Here is a 25288-nt window from a genome sequence, read left to right as displayed (position 1 = left end):
CTTCTTAAACAAGCATTATCACATGGATAATTCGCTTTTCGTGTCTCCCACATATTCCTTGCAATTCAATTGACCACCTGAACAGGCACCAGTCTGCAAGCATTGAACGAAAGCATTGCGATAGCAGTGCAAAGGTTGTGGGTTGAATTCCCAGGAAACACACATACAAATAAATATATAGCTTAAATGCAAATGTTAGTTACTTAAAATGCGCAATAATAAATAAAAAATGCACTGTAAGTGTTTTGGGGATCTGGTGGTCAAAGTTTTATGAACTGTGACACCTGGTTGTTCAAGGTGAACAGTGTGGGTGCTCTGGATCAGCTATATTTGCGGTCTACATGGTCTGAACTATATGCAAAAGAGGTATATTTAGGGATGTTTTAAGAACAAAAGTCAGTGCAGTAAAATAATGTACTTCTATTGGTTGAGCATCTATTGGTAAAAAAGATAAATTACCAGATAGAGTCCAGATGAATCTTAGGTTTACCCGACTGGGTCTTTAAGGCTGATAAGGAGAAAGTTCCAATTGAACGGTCCCATCATCCCATGCAGTGAGACAACAGCTGTTTGACAGACATCTTATCTAAACAGAGACATTTGCACGCATGTTCACACACTGTATATGAATCTTGATCTGTGTGGGGTATTGTTATTTATAGGATATCACTCAATATCAACCCCCCTATGGTCGCACACATTTACACACTTACACACACTCGAGACAATGTGACCTTGGGATAGCATATCCCGGCATATGTACGTGTGAGGGTGGGGTTGCGAAAGAGAGAAAGCAATTCCCATAATGCAATCTAGTGTATAGAACCAGAGAGAGGGAGAGAGAGAGACTGGACAAAAGAGACCTTAAGACTGAATGGGTAAAAGAAAGAGGAAGGAATTAAAACCCAGCAGAGTTTAGTGACAAATTCAAAGATAAACCAGAACCAAGGCATCATGAGTTGTTTCGGTGCCTGAAAATCGAAGATATATCTGGATTTGGGCACATTTTACCTGGAATTCATATTCGGGACGTCACAAGATGAATCGTCCCATCTAACAAATGATATGCAAGGACCAAGCAGCATTTTGAAGGACACTGAGCGCCATTGAACAAATCTGACAGTGAAAAACCTTCGATAGCTGCAGGACGCCGGACTCCCCAGGACTGCATCAGTGAGGGGAGAATGATGTTGCAAAACTTAGCTAGAGGGAGAAGGAAGAGGAGCAGATGGGAGGGGTGGAGGAGAGCAGGAGATGATGGGACGAACAGGGAGAGAGAGAGTCTCTGCATTTCATGTGCTTCACATTGACCTTCTCTCTACAAATCTCTCTCATTCACTCTCTGAGAATCAGGACCGACCGCTGGAGTTTTTTAGATCGTCCCAGGAACTACGAGACTGCAGGGGAGAAGGATGCAGACATGCCTATGTAAAATTTCTCTTTACTTTTAATTTTCAACTTCTCAAAACCCGAGCCGTGCACAGTCCTAGGCCTGGGTTTGTGGACAGGATGAATTTTACTTTAGACTTTTGATAATATTTCATTATAGCAATTTATTTGAATTTATTTGTGAAGATTTTTACTAATATGGGGTAAGTACAATTTTCTTACTATCTGTGTATGTATCTAAATTTTATTGAGCTTACTATACTGATAATGTCTGTGTACAAACATTACCATTACAGAATGCGATGTAAATGTGAAAATGTCCTGAGAAGCTATTTCTAAGTGAACCCTTCAGCTAAGCAATTGATTCTGTGATATTTATATTTTATTTTATTTTATTTGAATTAAAGTAGCTCTAAGTATTAACACAAACAGCACATATTTGGGTAACACTTTACAAAAAGGTTCATTAACATTAGTTAATGTATTAACTAACATGAACAAACCGTGAACAATATATTTGTTACAGTATTTATTAATATTTGTTAATGTTAGTTAATGGAAATAAAACTGTTCATTGTTTGTTCATGTTAGTTCACAGTGCATTAACTAAATGTTAACAAGATAATAATAAAGTATTCGTAATGGCTGAAATGAACATGAACAAAGATTAATAAATGCTGTTTTAGTTCAATTCATTATTAGTTCAACTAATGTAGTTAACTAATGTTAACTAAAGAACCTTATACCCATATTATTCACAAACATTGAACATTTGCACAATTGTGTAAAGTTTGTAAAAAGTTTATTTGTGGATAAATAAAAAGTGGCAAATTAGTTTGCCAACAAGATACATTAAAATGAATTATTCAAATATATTAAAATCTGATCTGAAATAAAAATAAATCCTAAAAAAATAAACCTTATATTGAAAACTTTTTTAAGAGAATTTTGTTTAAATGTATAAACAATATCCTCTACTGTATTATATATACTGTATGTGTGTGTGCATATATATTGTATTTATACAATTATTATACATAATTATTTATAAATAAATAATAAATATATATAAATACTTTTTTTTTTTTCAAAAAATATTTAAGAGCTGTGAAGTAAAAAAATATATAATAGTATTGCTTTTTTTCTGAATTATACTGCTGTGATGGTTGTATTTTCTTCAACTTGTATAACAGAAAAATATACAAAATACTATGATCCTTATTATTTAGAATGCTTTAAAAGAAAATATTTTAGTTTTCACTTAGTTTATTTTATCATTTGTATAGTATGTGTATTTTACTGTATATATGTTAGCAAAAAGTCATAAGGAAAAAAAACGTTGTTTAAAACATATTAAAATACATAATTCTCTTTCCAGAATCTATGCACACATAATACAGTACTCGCTTCACAGCTTATCATTATTATCACTATAATGTGAAAGGTAAAATGCTCTTATAAAAAATTTGACATAGTAGTTGAGTACAAAAATGTTTAATAAGAAAAATATTAATATGTTGAGTATCGGTAAATCTGAGAATGTGAAATTATCCATGTCCCTACTATAGATCTACTTTAACTAAATGAAGTTAATAATTGGCATTTGACATTGCACCAGATGTTTAAAATAACACCTGTCCTGCTGACTCACTGTGATGATACAATACTGAGTCAAACAAACTTTTTCCACAGATTTATTTTGATTGGACAAACAGATACACAAAAATGCTGTGTGTGCATGATGGCCCGTTGACCTGCTTGTCATAACATAAAAGTGCTCGGTTTTGATTTGTTAGCAGCTTTACAGTATAAACAGTGTGGATTATGTGCAGGTTTGAGTTATAAAGAAGTATTTGTTTCAGTCAGGTGTGCCAATTTGATGAATATGGTGTATTTTTGTATGCATGAGTCACCTTTAGTTTTGCTTGTGCAGCAGTTTTGTCGAGCAGTAGCTGGTGTTAATCACACTGCAGTGACATTGGCCCACCGTCAGCTCTTCTCTATAGTTTAAATAACCGCCATCCATACAGTACCTGCTCCAGATCTTCATTGTTACTTGCATTGTTAAACAGTAATATTTGACAACATACTGTAGCAGAATTAATTCTTATTTCATATTATTGTGCCGTAGAAACAAAGTCTTGCACCTTATTAAACTTACAGAAGCATTTCTGTCCGACATAGGTCATGTTTTCTGTTTTCTCTATTGATATTAATGCATTGTTAAATTCTGGAGTATATGTGTTGTGTATATTATTATCTATATAAATACAGTAATCTTAAAAATACAGTGTAAAATAGTAGCAAAACATTGCGCAAAAATCTCTTTTAGGTTTCACAAAATGTCTGGAGGAAAGTTATAACAGATAATATGCTTTTTAAATTTAGGGTAAACTGTTTCTTTAAATATCATGTCACACTCTTAGTTTCAAAATCAACTACTTCGGATAAATGGTTTAAAAATAATAAACGAAGGCAAACTATTAGTTTCTTTGTTTTTTATTGAAAAAAAAAAAAAAACACAATCAGTGATGCAGCTATGGTGCAGTGCAAGCATATGGTTTAATAAGTCAGTCAGGGTCTGACTTTAATAGAAACACTGAAACAGAGGCATGCATGGTAAATAATTATTCAATTCAGTCTCGCCGACCCGCTACCATCTATCTGTTATTTCCATAGATAAGCTGTATAAAATACTGTATAAAATTAAATATGCAAATGAATATAAGACAATGCACATTAAGGCAATGCAATACAACTGTATAATTTTCATGGTTATACAATACATTATATTTCTGTCAGTATATAATTATTTACCACATAACATCAGACTCCTGGCAGTGCAAAGTTTTATTTTTTGATCCAACATCATGCCCATTATTATATGTAAACAAGTAGCATTGCCTCAATTATTGTCTTATGCAGAAGATACAGTATTCAGAGATTAACATGATCAACATGTCTGCTTAGTACTGACATTCAAAAGCCATCCTGGATGTAAATTAAACCATCAGATTGTTTTGTTAGATGACTAAACAAACACTTGAATCTGATTGCCAAACAACTGAAAACAGTTTATGGTAAATAATGTAATTCCCAATCTACATCTACATGCACATGTGTAAAAACTGTGTGTAAACTTAAGTGAAATTGGAAACATAATTCATATCCTGACAAAACAGAGCTTTAATTCATCAAATATTTATAATGGTGCACAATATGGTAAATCCTTTTGAATGACAAAACACTGAAAATGAAAACACAGAACTAAACACAAAAAATCTAATATTTAACATAAAATACATTCCCCAAAAGATACTGTTGCAGTACAATGCATGTCATGGTACATGTCAAAAAAAACCATGGTATTACCCATCACATTTAATGTTAGAAGTTGTTGTTAACATAAAAACTAAAGTTTGATATATGTAAAAGATAGGTACGTGTACAAAAACCTTACACAGCCTATCACCATCTTCCCATGATATTATGGGGTTGAGATGATACAGTAGCCTATGTAGCAGCCCCTTCAGTTCCTAGAGGGGTAGATGTGCCTCATAATAGCCAAACTATACACTCTACTATACTGGATCAATTTCAACCCAAAGCTTTGTGAAAAAGGGACAAACCCAGCCTTTGGGTTGAATAAAATAAATAATGTTTATATTTGAAATAACTACGCCGTTACTAAGGTTACGGTGTTACTAAGCCATTTTTGCCTAACTCCTCTGGACATGCAGTATGATCACCTGCGGCCAAACGTTGTAAGCCCGACTGTGAAGTACATAGCACAGGGAACAGGGAAATAACATTGACACTTTGCTTTTTGACTTACCCTCCTACTTTACAGAATATATGTGACCCTGGACCACAACCAGTCATAAGGGAATTTTTGAAATTTATATTTTTTACATAATCTGAAAGCTGAATTAATAAGATTTCCATTGATGTATGGTTTGTTTGGATAGCATACTACAACTATTTGAAAGTCTGGAATCTGAGGGTGCAAAAAATCTAAATATTGAGAAAATTGCCTTTAATGTTGTCAAAATGAAGTCCTACGCAACACATAATACTAATGATAAATACATTTTTAATATATTCACAGCTACAAATACACTGTATAAACATTAGAAATTACACTGAAAAAAATTATTCATTCAATTTACTCAATTTTTTTAAGGTAAGTGGGTGCAATCAATTTATTTAAGCTACATTTAAATAAAAAAGATTAGTAAAGTAAAGTAAATAAAAAAAAACTTTTGTTAAAATAAATAATTTTGTCTTAAATAAATTGATTGCAACCACTTATACCTAAAAAAATTGTAAATTGAATGAATCATTCTTTTTTTGCGTGTGCAGCTGTTTGCCAGTAACTTACTGTACATTTAAATTTATGTTATTTACAGGCAACAGTTCGTTGAAAGCTAAATGAACACTAATCATTAACAAGTCTTTGTCTTTACACAATAAAACTAAAATAACAGCCTCATGCAAAGCATTCTGGAAAAAACAATATCTGAAGGAAAAAACGGAAAAGGTTGATGGGGATGGAGGAAAAAACGGAAAAGGTTGATGGGGATTTCTGGTTCCCAGAATGCTTTGCATGAGGCTCTTAAACATACATTTAAATCTACAGTATGTCACTGGCAAACAGCTGCATAACTACAGCAATTTTTTACAGTATACCTTCACTTTTAAAAGTAAAATTTGGATCAACTTAAAAATTACTTTAATTGGTAACACCTCAAAACATTTTCACCTTAAATTTTTTACTTAAAAAAACAAAAAAAATTTAAGCTAAAGCATTTTACAATTGAATTTTTTCAAATTTAGAAAACACTGTTAAGAAAAAATGCTTTTACTGAATTATACTGTAACACTGTAGATGTTGTTCTTCGAACAAATTGTTGGATAGCAGATGGAGTGGAAAATTATTTATGAAAGACATCTAAACTGCAACTTCTAACAAATCAAAACCAAGTTCACAATTTTTGTATGCGTTACAATCCAAAATAACAGAGTTAGCTTCTATATAATATTACAACTGTTAGTTTATACCGCTAAATTAATCTATGTGTGTTTTCTTTACTTTTAAACTAATTTGTGTTTTCTTAATATTTATCAATTTGCACTTATAATCAGTTTTTTCTCGAAACATCTGCACTGTAAGAAAATGCTGTGTGCAACTTTAATCAAATTGTTTATAATGCAAGTCAATTGAACCTAATTTTTTAAGTTTCTGACTATTGTAAAGTTGGCATATTGTATAAACAAGTTGAAAGTATTAAACTTAATAAACATAATTTGTTAAGTTAAAGTAAAACAAAAACTTATGTTGATATGAATGTGTTATATGTTAAAGTGAGAACACTTTAAAAGCCACACTTAAAAATGTATGAGCGCAATGCATTAGGTAACAAAACATGAAGCATGCACTTTAAAACAAAACATATATTACAATAAGAAATTCAAGGTCACATGCCCATACAGTAAATGAGCGGAAACAGGAAAGAAGAACCTCAATTCATTTTTAATATTGTGTGGTATCAACTGAACATTTGGACCTTGACACCAGCAAATGCAATAAATCAAAATAAATCCTAAGAGAAGTTCCTTTTTGTGAAAAGGACTAGCATTATTTAAAAAACATTTACAAACCTTTACATTTTATATCTAACTCATACATTAAATGTCTTCATTTTAAATGAGGCTTAAATATCCACATAATTTTTTGGGCCACAATACAGTATATAGAATATTTGACACGTTCACTTAAATTATAAGATTATCTGTGAAATATAATTATCAGATTAAATATGAAGTGCAGGTACAAAAAAACATTCAAGATACTCACATAAAAGAAATTCACACATTTCAAAATACACACTGCAACAAACATATAAAACACAATCATAAGCATATAAGCAAATAAATGTATCTTTGTTTTTTTTGGCTTTATCTATAAATACAAGTACTGTATCACCTGAAAGTTTCGTTTGCCACATAATAATGACAATGTATTATGTAGAATGATGGATCATTTTGCACAGTTTATATGCATCACATGTAAGGGAATCGGCATGCAATGATTGTATCTGCTTCAAGGTGAAGTTACGACATGCTGTACTGTAGCTTATTTTAAAATTAGTTAATCATAAATGTGGAAGACTGCAATGCTCCGATGATAATACTGCTAAATCTTGCTCTGTTTCTCCCATTAGATTTTAAAAACAGCATTAACATTCAGACATGACAGCAAAGCTAGCACAATGAGAAGGCACACATGCATTCAAACAATCGTACACGTACATAAAAACATTAGGTGTTCACACCCACTTGAGAGAAAGTTGAGGGCAGTGATTTTCTGTCAGAACACTATAAGGGTAAAAATACTTTGGCAGATTTAAAGAGAAATATGTGTGCTTAAAACTACATTTAAAAAATTCTCAGCAGAAATACTGGATGGCTAATCCACTGGCAGTAGTTAGTAGGAGAAAAAAAATGCTGTGTTACCACCTTAACCTGGCATATTGTGTGGAAAAGGCAATTTTCAGCCTACTGTAATACGTCATAAGTGACTGGACACCCTGACATTGTGGCAAAGATAGTTCCACGGTTATATGACACATTTGATGGCAACACAAAAAACCAAGCCTTTAGGAATGTTACATGAGACAGGTACAGGACGAAGAGTCGGACATGTTTAACATATCATCTTCAGGCAGGAGAATTATGCATTTCTGTAAAGTAAAAGAAAGACAGAAAATATCTGAGAATGTGACACAGGAAACAAAACGTTTGGCAGTACCTGCAACTTATTCAATTTTAAAGGCACAATGTGTAATTCTGTTGATAAGAATCGATCCGACAGGACTCCCAAGTTACGTTCATAGATGACATTTTCAATTAAAGTTTTCTAACCGTCCAATTATAATGTAAGCCCACAGAGTGGCTTGATAGAAGCAACAACAGAGTTGCACGCTACAGTACATTCAAGTACTACTTCTGCATACAAGAGTGACCTACAGTCTGACCTATAGTCTTTCGCAGTACTTTCATGATCCAATAATGTAATAATCTGTGTGTGCAGCGGCATATGAATCAAACAAACGAATGGGTTCTATGGCAGCAAAAGTGTAAACCAAGAATTACCCAGACATAATGCCATTTACAAGTGATCCTATAAACAGGGGAGTAGCGCTACAGTAGTTAAAACTTCAAATTTCAAACATTGTTGAAAACGTAAATGTAAGTGTTAGGTGTTTTTGAAGAAGGAGATGACTGGAGACTCAGAGAATAAAGAATACAATTAACTTTAATTTTTAAACAAAAGGGAACATGCAGACTGGCAAGGAAACACATTTTAAATACAACGTAGAATGAACAACAACGGGGAAATCAGAGAGAGCTTATTTGGTGTGAAGATGATGAGAATTATGGCTGGCCGATGGTGACAAACATAAAACAGGTAAGGTAGCATCGAGGATACAGTCCAGAGGGAGATACAGGCAGGAGAATAGGCAGGTAATGTGACAGTAACGCCCCTCCTAAGAGCCATTACTTCATGGCTACATCCTGGGAGGAGGTCATCCTCGACACAGGTGAGGCAGGCAGAGGGAACCACCAAGGTGGAGCTGACAGAGGGAGGAAGGCGGAGAACTGGGGTAACTTCCTGGTGGAGCCTGGGAGCCAATCGATGGAGGCAGAACAGGCTGAGGTGGAGAACCAGGCAGAGCCGAAAAGTCTAACGGCACATTCACACGGGGTGTCAGCGTTAACGCTTCCAATTCACTTTTAATGGGTGATGTCATGCGTTGCCGAACTGAATTGTGGATCCGTTGGCGCCGCGTCAGTGCCGTTGCTCGCGGCAGAAGTTGAACATTTCTCCAGTCGCGCACTGTCGCGGTGGTAATGTGATGGGTCAAATGTCATATGTTGCGCGTGTAATGGTAATTAGGGCGTGCACACCACAGCTTTTATGCCCGTGGCCGGCGCATGTTTTCAATTGATTCCAGTGGAAACTCACCGTTTTTCAAATAAGCCGGCGTTCAGCGGTTTTTCCGCGCACGGTGTTGAGCGTCAAGAGATTCAACTTTGGGAGAAAAGCTCCGCTCGTCAATGTCAGTTCTCACACGGCCGTCCAATCACAGTAGAGAAGGGGCGGGACAAGTATCACAACAACCAACCGGCTCACAGCTCAAGTATCACAGCTAAAAAGCTCGACCCGTTGCAGGACTCTGCCACAGTGGAGCCGAGGGAGCACATAGCCAAGGTGGAACTGAAGGACTAACAGGGCGAGGAGGAGTCATAGGCCCGGAGGAATGAGGGGCAGCCAGGGAGTCCACACTAGAGGAACAAGCTGGTGACAAAGAGACACAAGGCGAAGCCGAGGTACCAGCAAAGGCAATGAATCCTGAGGCGGGGAGTGAGCCAAAAAGCAGAACAGAGTTAGCATAGAAGGAGCAATAGTGGGACGGAATTAGGGACAGAGCCAGGGAGCTGGGAGAAACCAGTGTGGGCAGAGGAGATTCAGACCTAGGCAGAATGAGTTGAGAATCCAGGAGCAAAGGAGATGGCAGAAAACAGGGTTGGACCAGACCATCCAGCTTACCCATTATAGGAAGCTCCCAAAACTCAGGAAGGAGAGCGGGCTCGTGGCTACGTTTGGGAAGAACAGCGGGCTCTTGGCTGTGCTCAGGGAGATGAGCAAATTCAGGAGCGGACTCTGCCATGTACTGTAAATATGAGTTTACTGAGGTGACCGCCGAGAGGAATAGAGCTGGAATGAGGAGTTCCACGGTCGGTATGGCTTCCATACAGACGTCTGTTGGTGCCAGGAGCCCTGGAATGGAGTGTGTAATGGAGTCAGCGCTGTCATTAGCCTTGGACACTGTGAGGGGTGAGCCATAAAACTCTCACAATGTCCAGGTATTTTGCTAGGGAATGTGTGGTAACGCTCACTGGTACCTGGTTGTATAGGTGGTCATCCAGTCCACTCCAAAAGATAGTCTTCAGAGTGGGCTTGTTCCATGGCACCAGCAGGCATAGCTTAAGAAACTCCTGAATGTAATCCTTTATAGGGATTACGTCTTGGAAGATGATTACATTATATCCTTTTAGGTCTGTTCTTCTTTGTGACAAAGGAAATAACTGGAGACGTGGAGAATAATGAATATGATCAACTTTAATTAGAAAAAAAAAGGGAACAGGCAGACTGGCAAGGAAACACATTTTAAATACAACATAGAATAAAAAACAGGGAGTGCTTATATGGTGTGGAGATGATGAGAATAATGGCTGGCAGGTGAGGATGATGACTTGAAACAGTTGAGGGAGTGTGGAAGATGGTGAGTAATGCAGTCCGGAGGGAGATAACTGGTGAAACCAGGGAAAACAAGCAGGAGAATGGGCATGGAGTGTGACAGTAAGTACACATGTGAACAAACTATATAAATAGTATTTTTTTATATTTTAATGCAAAAACTTTGTGGCTATATTTGCAGTGTACATGTGTTAATGTAATTATATAATTAAGAACTGACAAATATGAAATAATAACATGCACTTACTATAGGGTTAAGGCTAGGGTTTGATTTAATATTTTATATTAATTAGCTCTTATCTTAGAAGCAAAAATGGCAATGGATTTTTTTGCAATTCAGTTTTGCAGCTAATTTAATTTTGACTTTTTTGTCTACTTTGTAGCTTAAACCAAGGGGTCGACGTTATTGGCAACGACACGCTTTTTGTTCGTATCAGTGCAATAGAGACTCAAAATAATTTTGAACATACAGCTATGATTTATACATCATTCAAAACGTTAAAGTGTCTAGTTTTTTGTGTCCACTCCCACTAAAAACAAACTGTTGTACTTTTGCAAAATTGCAAACAAGATGCGCATTCTGCTCTCTTTGTCTCAGTGTCAGTCCCAAGCCCTTTCAGAAATGCGTTGCAAAATTAACTGTAACTTTGCAAATACTTGTCAGACAATTAAAATATCTACATAATGCTACTGGATAACGGAATGTATACTTTTAAATGATTAAGTAAAATCGAAAAGAAATATTCTTACTTTCTGTAAACCAGGAGGGCCCAACCCTGTCCCTGGAGGCCTACCGTCATGCAGATATTAGCTCCAACCCCAATCAAACACAGCTTAAGCAGCTAATCAATGTGTTCAGGGTTGCTTTATAATTACAGACAGGTGTGTTGGAGCTGGGTTGGAACTTAAGTCTGCAGGATGGTAGCCCTCCAGGAGCAGGGTTGGACAAACTGTTTGAGAAGAAAGAGAGGTACAGTCTTTCTCTTGCTTCTTCATTACCTGAAATGAGCTAAGATCGCCCCACCCCAGTGCCATCCACAAGTAAAAGAGCTGATACGATCCATATGCATAGCACACACCATGCAGCCAAGGGACAGTCAATGCCTCATACAGTTTCTGCATTAACCGCTGTGAATGCGTGTCTCTGATTCCGAGTGCTAAAGCCTTATTTACATGTGTCCGTCTCCTCACTGCAAGCCTCACTATTCATTGTGAACTCAGCCGCAGGCATTCCTTTGTGCTTCTTTTAAACAGTATGACGTAGGCCATGCAAACCCACAAAACATTTGACAAGCTTTGTGCTCTTCTTGTAAATGACGCGATTGCAAATGGGACATCTAAAATTTTGTTTATTCGCATCTGTCTCTGCACAGCAAGTTCATTGCACGCCTCTCCAGGCATTCCTTTCTGGTTCTTTCAAACAACATGACGCGACGGAGTAATCGCATCAGTAAACATGAAGTATTTAAATTTAAAACATATGATTTTGTTTACAGCTTGTTTACAGAGAAGAAATAAAAAAAGTTTCTTACTTGCTCAGTAAACAGAGTAGGCCAGACTGATATTGTATTGCTAGCTGTAAATCTATATAACTGTGTATGTGACAAATAAATCTTTAATCTTTAAAAAGGACAGGTGTTCTTACTTTGTGGCTTCTTCTGTTCCTCCTTCTCCATCTACTTTGCCCTCTTCTTCTATCTTCTGCTCATCTGAGATCAATTCCTGGTTCTTATGTCTGCGAATGCACTTCACCACCACCATAGACAGAATCAGCAAAGCAAGAATCCCTCCCACAGATGCTCCAATGGCAACAGCGATGGTAGAGTCCCTTGGAGGAGGCACTGCACATAACACGAGAAAGATTCACTAGACTGGCATGAGGATTAATGTAGTGCAAAATAATATATAGCAATAATAGAGATTTTAATTTGGCCAGGCCTTAAAGTCCCCTGTAGTCGATCATTTTATCCCTTAAAACTTATGTTTGAGAATCAATATGTGAAGGTTTTTCCTGTAATAATAATTTATTCATGCCTTAAAACAGATCGAATGCAACTCTACACCCCTTAACTCATTAAATATACGCATATCTATGAATATGCGAATTAGTCGATTAACTTCAAATAGTGGTTTTGAGTCTTTGGAAAACAAAAATGTCATGGAGAAAGTATGTTGCAATAGTGTTGAATGATTATTTTGCACATGGTTTTTCTTAAAGCATATTTGAAACACCACATAGACATATAAACAACGATAAAAACTTGATTTTCACCAAAGGGGGACTTTAACATCTATTATGTTTTTGTTACTAAACATTAATTTAAAATCTGGACTTAACATCTACACTAAAAAAAAACACATTCATTCTTAACTGCTCTGAAGTAACCCGAGTTGAAGGGCAGACAACGTTTGTTTTACGGTTTCTCAGCCCATGCTCAAGCCTTACATTCTGTAAAGACGAGGAACTGGATGGTGCCATGACCCAGAATGCGGTCTGGAGGGTTGCGCACATAACAGTGGTAAATGCCCTCATCGGTCAGCTGCACATCTGAGATAGTGATGGACAGGTCGTTCTTGTCCAGGTTTCCAGTAAACAGGACCCGGTCTCCAAATCGATTGGACTTCATGGGTGTTATCTTGTTCTTGTAAGTCATAAACTTGGAAAGAATTAAGTTTGGATGAAAGCAGGGTTTAGTAAAGAAAGATAAACTGCTAGTAATATTTAAAAGACTCAATAAAAGCACAGTTTTATTTCCTGTGTTAACTTTATATTTATATATAGACTAATCATGAGGGCATGTAAATACATTTTACCGTATTACATTTTTTACTCACCATCTCCTCTGTGCTATTGATTGTCTCTTGATAGGTCCAGTTCATGGCAAACTTGCTGGGGTCCAGTTTGTAGCATGATGTGAACGTACAGGGAATTTTGATCTTAGTGCCATTGAGCGCATTGATCTGTTGTGGCACCAACACGTCCATGGAATTGGCTGGGAACGCTGCGAGATATGTAGAAAAGCTTATTCAAGTCATCTGAATGGTGAGCCATTTTATTGTAATTTGCATATGATATTTCTAAGAAAAAGTACATTGGCTGTGTGCTTTAAAATGCTTGAAAAGTCCTAAAGCCCATGAATAGGATACATTTTTTATTAAAATTGTTTGCATAAAGCATTGGGCAATAATGTGTTATCTATTTAAATGAATACATTTGTTTTGAATGTTGCAAAACTTCAACATTTTAGTAAAAGGTGCCTCTTTGTTTCCACTAATCACATTTACTGCTATATAAAATTGCATTTTGTGGTTGACGATGGCCGTCCAACTCATACCTGAAACAACATTGGTGCACACTTATTGATGAGGTATTTTTACTAAGCTTAAAGTCAAGTTCATACTTATTCATCGTACTTTTAAAAACTATTATTATTTTCTGTAACCTTGATTGGATTTAAAGGAGATATTTCACAAGACTTTTTTAAGATGTCAAATAAATCTTTGGTGTCCCCAGAGTACATATTTGACATCCGTCCCCCACCCCCAATGAAAGTTCCATGAAATTAAACACAACATATTAAATAGTGACAGATGGCATCAGCAAACAGCAAAATGTTCAGGAAATGTAAACCAGGAGTCAGACATCTTCGCTGAAGGATCATCAGAGGACATACAGTAAGCCAGGATTTTCATTACCAGGATTTTATAGTTCACATAATCCTCATTTATTGGAAGGTTATATGAAATGTGATGAGTTTTCTTTGGTTAAGCAGTCTACAAAGCACACTTCTCAGAAAACACCACAAGAACATGGGTTATCATGCCAAGTTGGCAGCCCTAAAAAAAACAGGAAAATCCACGCAAACAGTTGCTTCAGAGTAAATAATGAAATCATTTCTAACAATTCACCCATTTTTGGTCTTCATAATCTTGATCTTGCCAAATATAGTCTACTGGCAGAGGTTATGGATGGAAAAACTTCAGTTAATTTACATCCCTCAAACTATAATGATCAACAGGAGATGGTACACCAAAGTCATCTGCATGTTTCTAATACAATGCTTAGAAAACACTTTGAAAACCAAGTGACCACTTCACTGATAGAAGAAGGAATTAAGAGCAGAAGATTTTTCCAGAAGATTTTTAAACACAATGTAGTGCCGTTGGTTGGTAGCTATATTTTTCAGAGGTTTCAAACTAGGGCAAACAGCTGTATGTCTGTGTATGTTTTGAGGATCGCTCTGAATCTGATCTCTATCAAAAGTCCTTCACAAAAATGCAATTATCTCAGCTTTTTGCTAAAACGTTTTGCTGTTTTTGAAGAAACCAACCCATATTTGAAAGGTGATAAAACAGAAATAATAAGGGTAGGATGAAACTTTTTTTTAAAGCAGAGGGTCTGTTCTTTCATTTGATATATTGTATGTTTATAAAAATTTTCTGTAAGGCATTTAAACTTTTGTGAAAATCATAAAAAATGCTGGTGCTGGCTGGCAACTTAAAAAAAAAAAAAAACGCCGGTGGGTAAAGAGTTAAATATTGAAAAATTTGAGATTGAAAAACTGCACAGCCCTAGTTCAAAGAACCATTTGTACGTATGACAAAGTATTTTTGTGCCGAATTCACTTTGTCAGGGTTTGTACAAGTTTCTGTTGAGTCTGTTGCGTAACGGGTTGCGTAACGGGTGCTGGAAGTACAGTGGAAGTCTTTATATGGGCACTTCAACCGGAACAGCGCATGCACACACCAGCCAAGAGCTTACACTAAATAAATGTCACAAAAAAGTGTGATGTTGTTTGTGAGGGATATTTAAGCTTGTTCAGCTTCCCAAAGAACTCAGCATTACGAGAACAATTGATATAGTTTGTTTATAATAATATGTTAAATAATATGCATGCGCCTATTTCCAACATAAGACAGAAGTCTTACTTACCGCATGCAACTCATGACCCGGTTGGGAAAATCCAGCGCATCGAACACACAAGCAAAACTGTTGCTACCACGGATACTAAACTATATCCATTGTTTTCATAAGGCTGGATTTCTTCTCCTTACATCCAAAAACACTTCTTCTTTCGTGCCATTGTTGAGTTTTGAAATTAAAGAAAGCTGTGTCGTGTGATATGATGTTTGCAAGTTCTAGCGTCTCCTGCTGATTGACGGGTGGGCGGGGTTTTCCGGGGGAAGTGCCCATATAAAGAAGTGATACGTATAGAAAACCCCTGAAATGTCAGCTGGACCTGTAATCGAAATAAACTTTCCGAAACTTTTTATGAACCCTGGCGAAGGGCATTCGGCACAGAAATATTTTTTTGACACTTTGCCTACGTTTAGCATGAGGAAACAACTCTATAACTGTGTTAATAAGTCAGAATGCTTGAAATACCATTGAACCACCCCTTTAAAATATGCTAATTTTTAATGAATGCAGATATCCACAAGAAAAACATCTTGGTTACTATCGTAACCTCGTTCCCTGAGAAACGAGACATTGCGTTGGTAGCTGATCCTCCAATCACAATTCCCCTGAAGCCTTATGGCCGTTTCACACGGTACGCGGTAAGCGGCAAAATCGCCGCGCGGCTTCAGCTTTTCTCTTGTATTGGAAGCATTTTGTGCAGCATTTAGTGCAAATATGTTTATCTTCAATGGCGCCTGTCATGTAGTACCATGTCCGGAGAAGGAATAGGATTTTGGGTGCAAGAGCAAGGCGTGTGGACCAACTCCGCTTCCCCTCTGTAACCGCCCCCGTTTTGCCGCTTTCCGCACGTCTCCTATTGAAAAAGAACTAAATACTCGCGGTTGCCGCGTACCATGTGAAACGGCCTTCATTGCACATTGCCAGTGCAGTTAGAAGTCGAGCTGGCCAATGACGCTCAAGATGGTGAAGGAGACAGGACCTTCTTACTATAAAAGAAGCCGTCCTGAGCAAATATAACACAATGTCTCGTTCTCGTTTCTCAGGGAACCAAGGTTATGATAGTAACCGTAACTTTCCCTATCGAGAACGATCTCTCGACATTGCGTCAGTAGCTGACGATATGGGGATTGTATAAAACTGTGCTGTGCATGAAGCAAGATACGCGTCAGATCGCAGCCTGAGGCCGAGAGACCCAACGAGACTAAGGGCGACCTCTCCTCTCTGTGTAGTACATGAGTTACGGGCACGAGAGAGGATGACTGGATGGTGGCTGGCACCGTGATTGATTAACCCCTTCTACTCCTGCTCTATTCACAGCCTGTGCGTTGTGGGGGCATTCGAAAGCAGGGGGTGTGCGCTGTGCATGCTTATATGAGGACGGGAGCTTCCCTATGGCGAGCATCCTGAAACCACCAGGAGAAGAACGCTCTGCGGTCCCCTAGGGCCAGGTTTCTTACACTGTTTCCTGGAGGCTTCATGTCAGGGGTTCTTATTACACACAACCGGTTCAGGTCTCTCTGCCGGGGTCATCACCGCGGGGGGTTGTGCTGCCGGCCAGAGTGGCGCAGACTCTGAGCAATGCCTAGGCAGCGGCGGTCCCGATGGTGCATAAGATGCAGGGGGGCTAGGCAGGAAGTGGCTCATGGCTTTAGAGCTTTTCACCGCTTCTGAAAAACATTCCGTAATCGTGCCCACCGCTCTTCGTGAAAAGTGGACATCTGACGCACCACGTCTCTGCATGGAGAAGGCCTAGACATATAATACACAGCTCGTGCGAATCTGGCGGGTCGATAGGACCTCTGCACTGCGAGAATATCCACAACATCCTGGATCGCTAAGAGAGAAGTCCATCTTAGATGCGTTTATTCAACAGGTGTGTAGGCGTAGGGAAATCTTAGCTCGTGAAGGAGAAAATACTGAAGATATTCGCTCAGGATGGCTTCTATTATAGTAAGAAGGCCACGTCTCCTTCGCCGTCTTGAGCGTCATTGGCCAGCGCGAGTTCTAACTGCACTGACATTGTGCAATAAAGCTTCAGGGGAATCGTGATTGAAGCTACTGACGCAATGTCGAGAGATCATTCTCGATGGATAGGGAACCCATTTACACACTAAATTGGTTTAATAATTTGTAAATATAAAAATCATATGTGTTATTAACTCTTTCGCCGCCATTGACGAGATATCTCGTCAATTAAGAGAAAACGTTTCCCTGCCAATGACGAGATTTTCCGTCTTTCCGCAATACCGCTATTATCCACCAGGTGGCACACTTCCGCAACTTATACAACCCGGAAGTAGCGCCTCACGTGAAAGAGAAAGAACTCCGTGTATGTTTTAAAGATCGCTCTGCATCTGATCTCTATCAAAAGTCCTTCGCAAAAATGGAATTATCTCTTTTTGCTCAAAATTGGGTGTTTTTGAAGAAACCTACCCATGTTTGAGAGGTGATTACAAGAGAACTAATGAAGGTAGGATGAAACGGTTTTTTTTTTTTTTTTTAAAGCAGAGGGTCTGTTCTTTCATCTGATATATTGTTTGTTTATATATTTAAAGAAGAACATTTTCTGGAAGGCATTAAACTTTTGTGAAAATCATGAAAAACGCTGGCGCTGGCTGGCAACTTTTTTTAAAACGCTGGCGGGGAAAGAGTTAAAAGACATATTTATATTACATTTTGTGTATTTTTAACTGGTTGAAACTAGTTTTCAGCTGTGTGTTATTAGTTTCATGTGGTTGTTATCTTGGAGTAACATACCTTGGAATGTCATGACTCGCCAATCAAAATCAAGCATTTTAGAGTGCTGTGCAATAAGTGACCTTTAAAGCAACACTATGTAGTTTCCATGTAAAAATGACTTACAGCTCCCCCATGTGGTTGAAAAGCGCAACAGTGCCTGGTATCAGACACTCTTCTGCAGGCATGGGGAGGGGCGGGGCTGTGTTTCCTACCCTCCACCGCCACTTTCAAAGTGTGCTTGTAGCAGCTAGGAGGCTGCTCAGGTTGCAGCAACAGTACAATTTGTCCAGTTAAAAGTTGTTCTATCACTGAAATAATTTTAGAGACATTATTTAAAGGTCAAAAAACTACACAAGTGTTGCTTTAATGTATTTTTCAAAAATGTCATAAATTGGGACCCCTGGCACCATCTTGCACCCCCCCCCCCACCAAAAAAACCTACCAATGAGGTTGAATACATCTATATGAATTACTTATTCCGAATATTCTGAAATACGAATTCCCTTGAGACAATCTATAACGTATGCAATCATACACAATAAAACCAGGAACGTGTATTAACACAGTTGAAAACCAAGTTTTAATTTCATGCCGACCTTTAGGATCTGCACAAATGTAAGCATGACCCAAAGTACACATTTCAGTGCATGTCTATGACGTGTGTGTGTGTCCGTGTCTGTTCATTTAATGGAAAGGTGTACGTTCAGTGACTCTGCACCATTTCATTCCTCTGCAGTCTGGAGTTTTTTTGTTTCTGGACAAGTTCCCACTGCTGCAGTGATGGTTTATCGGCAGGTTTCTCTCTGCAGCAGAAGCGGCAACTTCATCTCACCCCTCCCTCCCCACCCACCGCCCCTCAGAGTGCTGCAGTTTAGTCTGACACCCTCCCTCTAGAAAAATCAGGTGTCCTCATGGATAGAGAGCAAGGACTACAGCTGTTCAGTACCAAGAAGTACAGAGCAACATCCACACACATGTACTGTATTGATTTTACATTTCTGCATTAAGCAGATGCTTTTATCTGAAGGTATGGTGCATTCAAGCTATATATTATTTATCAGTATTTCCTGGGAATCATCCTGCAAACACAATGCCTACCAACTGAGCTATAGAAATATTTTTGTGTGTACTATTTTCAGTTTTTAAATCTGGAGTATGAGTGTTACATTATTATTATTTCCTATTATTTGTATTGCATGCTAGTTTTAGTGCTATAGTACAGATGCATGATGTATTACATTTAATGCACATATGAATCACCTCTATATCAGGCCCTACCCGGTCTCTCAGTGTGGACTGAAATACACACACACACACACACACACACACACACACACACACACACACAAAGAGACACATGCACGTTCAGCAGAAACACACACACATGCAGAGTCAGCACTCAGCCGGGTGTGTTACTCAATACCGTCACTACGTCAATACCGGCCCCACCCACCATTTACCCTTATGTACGTATATTTAGTTCATGCACTCTGTGCTGCTGCGACACAGCAGACAAACTTACAACCTTTCTCATATCACATGCACTTTTCATAACTGCATTGCTACATGGGCTGAAACGTCAAACTGCGCATATTACTTTTGTCATATTATTGAATCTCGACCATCTGCAAACTGCTTAACATAATCTTTGGGTTTATATGAGGAGTAAGACAAGTTCTGTAGGCTACTAAACTGATGTCTATGTCCAAATACCAATACTCAGGTTCAGTGTTGTAGGCATAAAATACTGCAGTGTAGCTCTCTCTCTCTTTCACAACAATCGCTGACAAACCTACACCCTCCCTGCATCGTCTCTGTCCTCTTTTTTGCTGCTCTGAAGGTTACAGTAAAAGGATAGTTGTGAAAAAGATACATTGTGTAGTGCATATATACACGTGACAGACTCAGATGGGCTATTGCTGTACATGGTAGATTTAAATTGTATTTATAACATGTTTATGACATGTGTATTTAAATTGTAACCTCATCAGTTATTTCAGGTAAACACAAAACAAGGAAATTCAGGATAGTGTTGAAGAAAGGGTTTTTCAACAGTGTAAGGCAAAATGAAACATGCTCATTATTGTCTGCTGTATGCTTTGAAACCTAGCTGGCTTATATTTTGATATATTTGGATTTGGGAGATTGCACATATACCTAATATACATCATTTACTTAATGTCATGAAGTGCAGATTGGAAGTCCAAATAAACTGACGGGACGTGCAAAAACTTATAAAATTTTTCTGAAATTAATATATGTATGTATGTATGTATGTATGTATGTATGTATGTATGTATGTGTCTGTCTGTCTGAAATTATAAGATGTTGATCTGTTTAACAAATGGTTAAAGGGAACAGTGCCTTGAACTACAGTACATTTCTGTGGATTTCCTAACGGCAAATTGTTTTTATGCAGACATTTAATGGTTAATTATACAATATCTAATATACTTTCATAATGGGCCCATTAAAATCATAAATATTAATATTAATCTTATCTTATTACATTTCCTTGATTTGTAGGACTTGCTGGATAACTGCATGTGATCTCTCACGTCTACTGTAATGCTACTGCAGTATAATGCTTCTTTTTACGCCCTCTAGTGGCTGTATAGACACACTGCATTGCATTCAGACCAGAAAAGTACAATTTTGTTTTGAATAGCACCACTTTTTTGTGCTAAACTTACAGTTAACATATACAACAGTGAGATTTTTTTAATGTTTGTGGATTATACCAGAAAAATTAAGCACAAGAGCACAGCTATTTGTATAACATCAAGCAATCCTTCTTAAAAAGCCACGGAGGTCATGGAGGCCAATTTGTGTCATTTATCACAATTTACATAACATGTTTACTTTTTGTTTAGATTTCCGTCCATAATACCCTAAATGCACAGCATTTTTTGCAGATACAGACAAAAATAGCTAGTATTTTTTGTACATTATGTCTCTTTCAAAACCAGATCTCATTTTTGGGGGAGCCTTAAAAACATATTATAATCTGCCTTTTTTAAGTTTGTAAAAAAGTAGCTTTAAAAGTGAGATGTAAATGTGACCGCTTGTAAATACAGTGTCAGGAAAAAGTATGTGAACTTTTTGGAATTTTCATGGTTTTCTGAATAAATTTGTCATAAAACGTGGTCTGATCTCTTCATCTAATTCATGGGTATTGACAAACATAATGGGCTCTATCTTACACCCGGCGCAATGCAGCGCAATGCGCGACGCAAGTGTCATTTGCTAGTTTCCACCCTGCGCAATTGTAATTTTCACGTTTAGCGCCGCGTTGTTTAAATAGCAAATGCATTTGCGCCCCCTTTTGCGCCCATGGCCGTTCTGGTCTGAAAACGAGGTGTGTTCAGGCGCATTGTTGGCGCGTTGCTATTTTGAGGAAACTAAAATAGACTACGCCATTGACCAACAAAAACCTGGTCTAAAGTCTAAAGTCAATGGCGCAATGTGTTTTATGTTATTTAAAGAGCGCATTAGTAAAATGCGCCTATAAACGGGGGACAACGCGGGTTTGCTTATCACAAATTACATGAATGCGCAGCAGCACAAAAACGCTTTTAATTGTGAAAGATTAAAGGATTGAATGTAAAAGATTATTATTGAGTCTCTTGGACATAAATGAGGACTAATTATGAGACGTTAGAAGGCACAAAGAGCTGCTTCACCTGCAGCCTGGTAAGTAAATAAATGTTTTGCTTTAAACAAATGCATCTGTTTTTAAATGTTTTTTTTTAATGCTCCTCACGGATTTATGGATGACTCTGTACCTGCGGATATGGTAAGATGAGAAACATTTTTAAGTAATGCTTAAAAAAACTCTTTGCTAAAAAAATGCTGTCCAGAGTGCTGAAACGTGAGGGGAGGGAGAGCCGTTTGTAAATTCTTTATCTCCTGTTTGTTACAAATAAAGTATTTTTAGAGTACAAACCTTATCTTACATAGCCTACTTGTAAATTATTTTTTGATGATATTGGATAGTCATACATTTAAAGCAATTGCCTGCTTTTTACTTCCATGACTAAAAGAAAACGGGTTTTAAAGGTTTTAATAAAAACAATTTCAATACAAGTGAAAAACAACACAATTATTTAACATTAATCTTAAACTGGGGATCTTCTTCCTCCGCTTAGTTTTTCAGTTTACAAAGTCCGTCATCTAAATAGGGATTAGACATAGCGCCAGCGCAACTTGCTTTTAAAGGGGATGAGAGCTGAGTCTCTCATTGGTTTACTGCACATTACGCCCAAAATACTCCCACTATAATAGGACCTACCCTTTTCGACCATGCGCTCGGCGCACAAACCATTTTTCCCGTCGTTAAATTAGCAAATGTGCATTCGGACACGCCCATTTAGACGTTGCGCTGTGCGCTTTAGACAATGCGCTTAGATCGTTAAAATAGGGCCCAATGTGTCTAAAAATAATTACACAAAAAATTAAGATATTTTATTTCTTTATTGAAAACAACCAATAAACATCACAGTGCTTGTGGAAAAAGTATGTGAACCCTCGAGTTAATGATTTCAAAAAAGCTTATTGGAGTCAGGTTTTAGTACACCTGTCTGGTTAAGATAATAAGTTGGGAGGTGTGAACTACAGCTACTTTGACTGATAAAATTTTTTTCAAAGACTTTAGAAATTCACCAGTCTAGGCAAACAATCTACAAATGGAGACGCTTTGGGACTGTTGCTACTCTACCAAGAAGTGGGCGCCCAGTCAAAATGACACCAAGACTCATCAATGAGGCAAAGAAACAAGACCGAATGACTTGAAGGAATTACTGGAACTTGCTAATATCTCTGTTCATGAGTCTACAATACGTAAAACACTGAACAACCAGGGTATCCATGGCAGAACACCACGAAGGAAGTCACTGCTTACTAAAAAGAACATTGCTGCACGTCTGAAGTTTGCAAAGAGCACATTGACACTCCACAGCATTACTGGCAAAAAAATTGTGGACTGATGAAACTAAGATTGAACTATTTGGAAAAAACACACCGCGTTAGATCTGGGATATAAAGGGCATGGCATATCATCATAAAAAGATCATCCCAACCTTAAAGTATGGTGGAGGAAACATCATGATTTGGGACTGTTTCCTGCATCAGGGCCTGGCCAGCTTGCAATCATTGAGGAGAAGATGAATTCCCAAGTATATCAGACAATTCTTCAGGATAATGTGAGAATGTCTGTGCGTCAGCTGAAACTGTGTAGAAGGTAGGTGATGAAACAGGACAACCACCCAAAACATCAGAGCAAGTCCACAACAGAATGGCTTCAGAAAAACAAAATCCGCCTTTTGGAATGGCCAAGTCAGAACCCAGACCTCAACCCAATAGAGATGCTATGGATTGACTTGAATAGGGCCATACAAATGAGACGTTCAAAGAAAATAACAGAGCTAAAGCAGTTCTGCCAGGAAGAAAGGATAAAAATTCCTCCTCAACGATGTGCAAGCCTGATCCACAGCTACAGGAAGAGCCTGGTTGAGGTTAATGCTGCTTTGGTCAACATCAACCAGTTATTAATTCTAAGGGTTCACTTACTTTTTCCACTGCCATTTTGAATGTTAAAGTGTGTGTTCAATAAAGACATGAGATATCAGATTAATTGTGTAATTATTTTTAGACACATAATGTTTGTCAATACCCTTGACTTAGATGATCACATCACTTTTTTTTGTTTTTTTGACAAATTTATTTAGAAAAAATATTCAGAAAATTCTTGCCACTATACGTGAAAACATATATACACATGGCCTTATTAGGGACAAATATTTACTAGTTTATTTCAATTTATTCTATTCAATTTTCTTACACTTGTGTAATGAATTTCTATACTTTTATTCAAAGTGAAGCATTACAGTATATAGCCTGAATTTTCTTTCTTTGTATTATATATTATAGAAAGACAACCTGACAAAGAGAAATAATCTTTATTATACATATTTCTTTGGTATGGATAAAACCAGGACCTAGGTGGCCCATTAGACAGCAAAATATAAAGCATGTCATGACCCCTTTAAATGGCGTTTCATAATGACGCTGATGTGTTTTTGCTTTAACAATACGAACATTACAAAAGTGCCTGGAATACAAAATAATGACGCTGATGTACGCGGCAGGACGCGCGCACGATGACTAGAAGATGCTTAGCAGGATTATTCTTTGCATACACTTACATTATTTAACAATATTCGTTTATATCAATGTACCCATGTTATCCTGTGCCACGACGAGATCACAAAACGACACGAAGGCTGATGACACGGATTTAGTAGATTTTTGCGTAAATACGCGTAATGTCTACGCATTAATAAGCCGAGATTACAAAATCTATTTGGCAAAATATTCTTTAATTAATCTACACCTATTCACGATGTTGATGTTCGCGAAGTCCACAGGTTTGTCGTTAAGAACACGTCAATACACAAACAAACACACCCCTCCTCCTCTCGCGCACAAACGCAGCGAAAATGATTTATTATTATAAGGATGATATTTATTTTTGTCCATAGCAGAAGCATTTTGTACTCACCCAGAAATATCACCATTGCTACAGAGGATAACTTCAAAGCTGACACCCACTGCGTTTTCCCAGACTGCAATAAAACGGGCATTTTGGTCTGTAATGGTGTACGTGTCGACAGTATGACAAACCAGTTGCGCCCGAGATCTATTTCAGCGTAAAAATCATACAAAAAGAGCGATATGTGTTTTTATTTTGTGCTACGGTATGTGCTGGCAGTGTCTGTAGAAGATGAACTGGTTGATATTATGGTTGTGGTTTGACGCTTTGGCTTATTCGAGGAATGGCGGGGGTTGACAGTACGATATTATAGCATTAACACAATTAAAAGCAACGCGTATGAGTTGTTTAGATGTAAACATCA

The 25288-nt window shown here is 37.5% G+C and overlaps 1 protein-coding gene across 1 annotated transcript; it reads right to left on the bottom strand.

Annotated features, from left to right (window-relative positions):
• Positions 1-6903: 6903 nt before the first annotated feature.
• scn2b (sodium channel, voltage-gated, type II, beta) lies at positions 6904-25161 on the bottom strand. The gene is made up of 5 exons (XM_065281554.1): positions 24934-25161; positions 13550-13716; positions 13161-13371; positions 12360-12555; positions 6904-8132 (listed from the first exon to the last, which is right to left on the bottom strand). The coding sequence occupies exons 1-5, from the start codon at positions 25013-25015 to the stop codon at positions 8123-8125; spliced, it is 666 nt and encodes a 221-aa protein (XP_065137626.1). The 5' UTR covers positions 25016-25161; the 3' UTR covers positions 6904-8122.
• Between the last annotated feature and the right edge of the window lie 127 nt (positions 25162-25288).

This window comes from Paramisgurnus dabryanus, chromosome 8 (genome assembly GCF_030506205.2).
Source record: "Paramisgurnus dabryanus chromosome 8, PD_genome_1.1, whole genome shotgun sequence".
Classification (NCBI taxonomy): Eukaryota; Metazoa; Chordata; class Actinopteri; order Cypriniformes; family Cobitidae; genus Paramisgurnus; species Paramisgurnus dabryanus.
Note: the sequence above shows the minus strand (reverse complement) of the source record. Positions and strands in the feature narration are given on the sequence as shown.

Bases quoted from the DNA above. Each gene is read 5' to 3' on its own strand.
- scn2b (XM_065281554.1), bottom strand. From the start codon at position 25,015: ATGCCCGTTTTATTGCAGTCTGGGAAAACGCAGTGGGTGTCAGCTTTG. The intron at 13,717-24,933 runs GTGAGTACAAAA...CATATCTCGCAG, and splicing joins AGCAATGGTGATATTTCTGG to CGTTCCCAGCCAATTCCATG. The intron at 13,372-13,549 runs GTGAGTAAAAAA...ATTCTTTCCAAG, and splicing joins TCAATAGCACAGAGGAGATG to TTTATGACTTACAAGAACAA.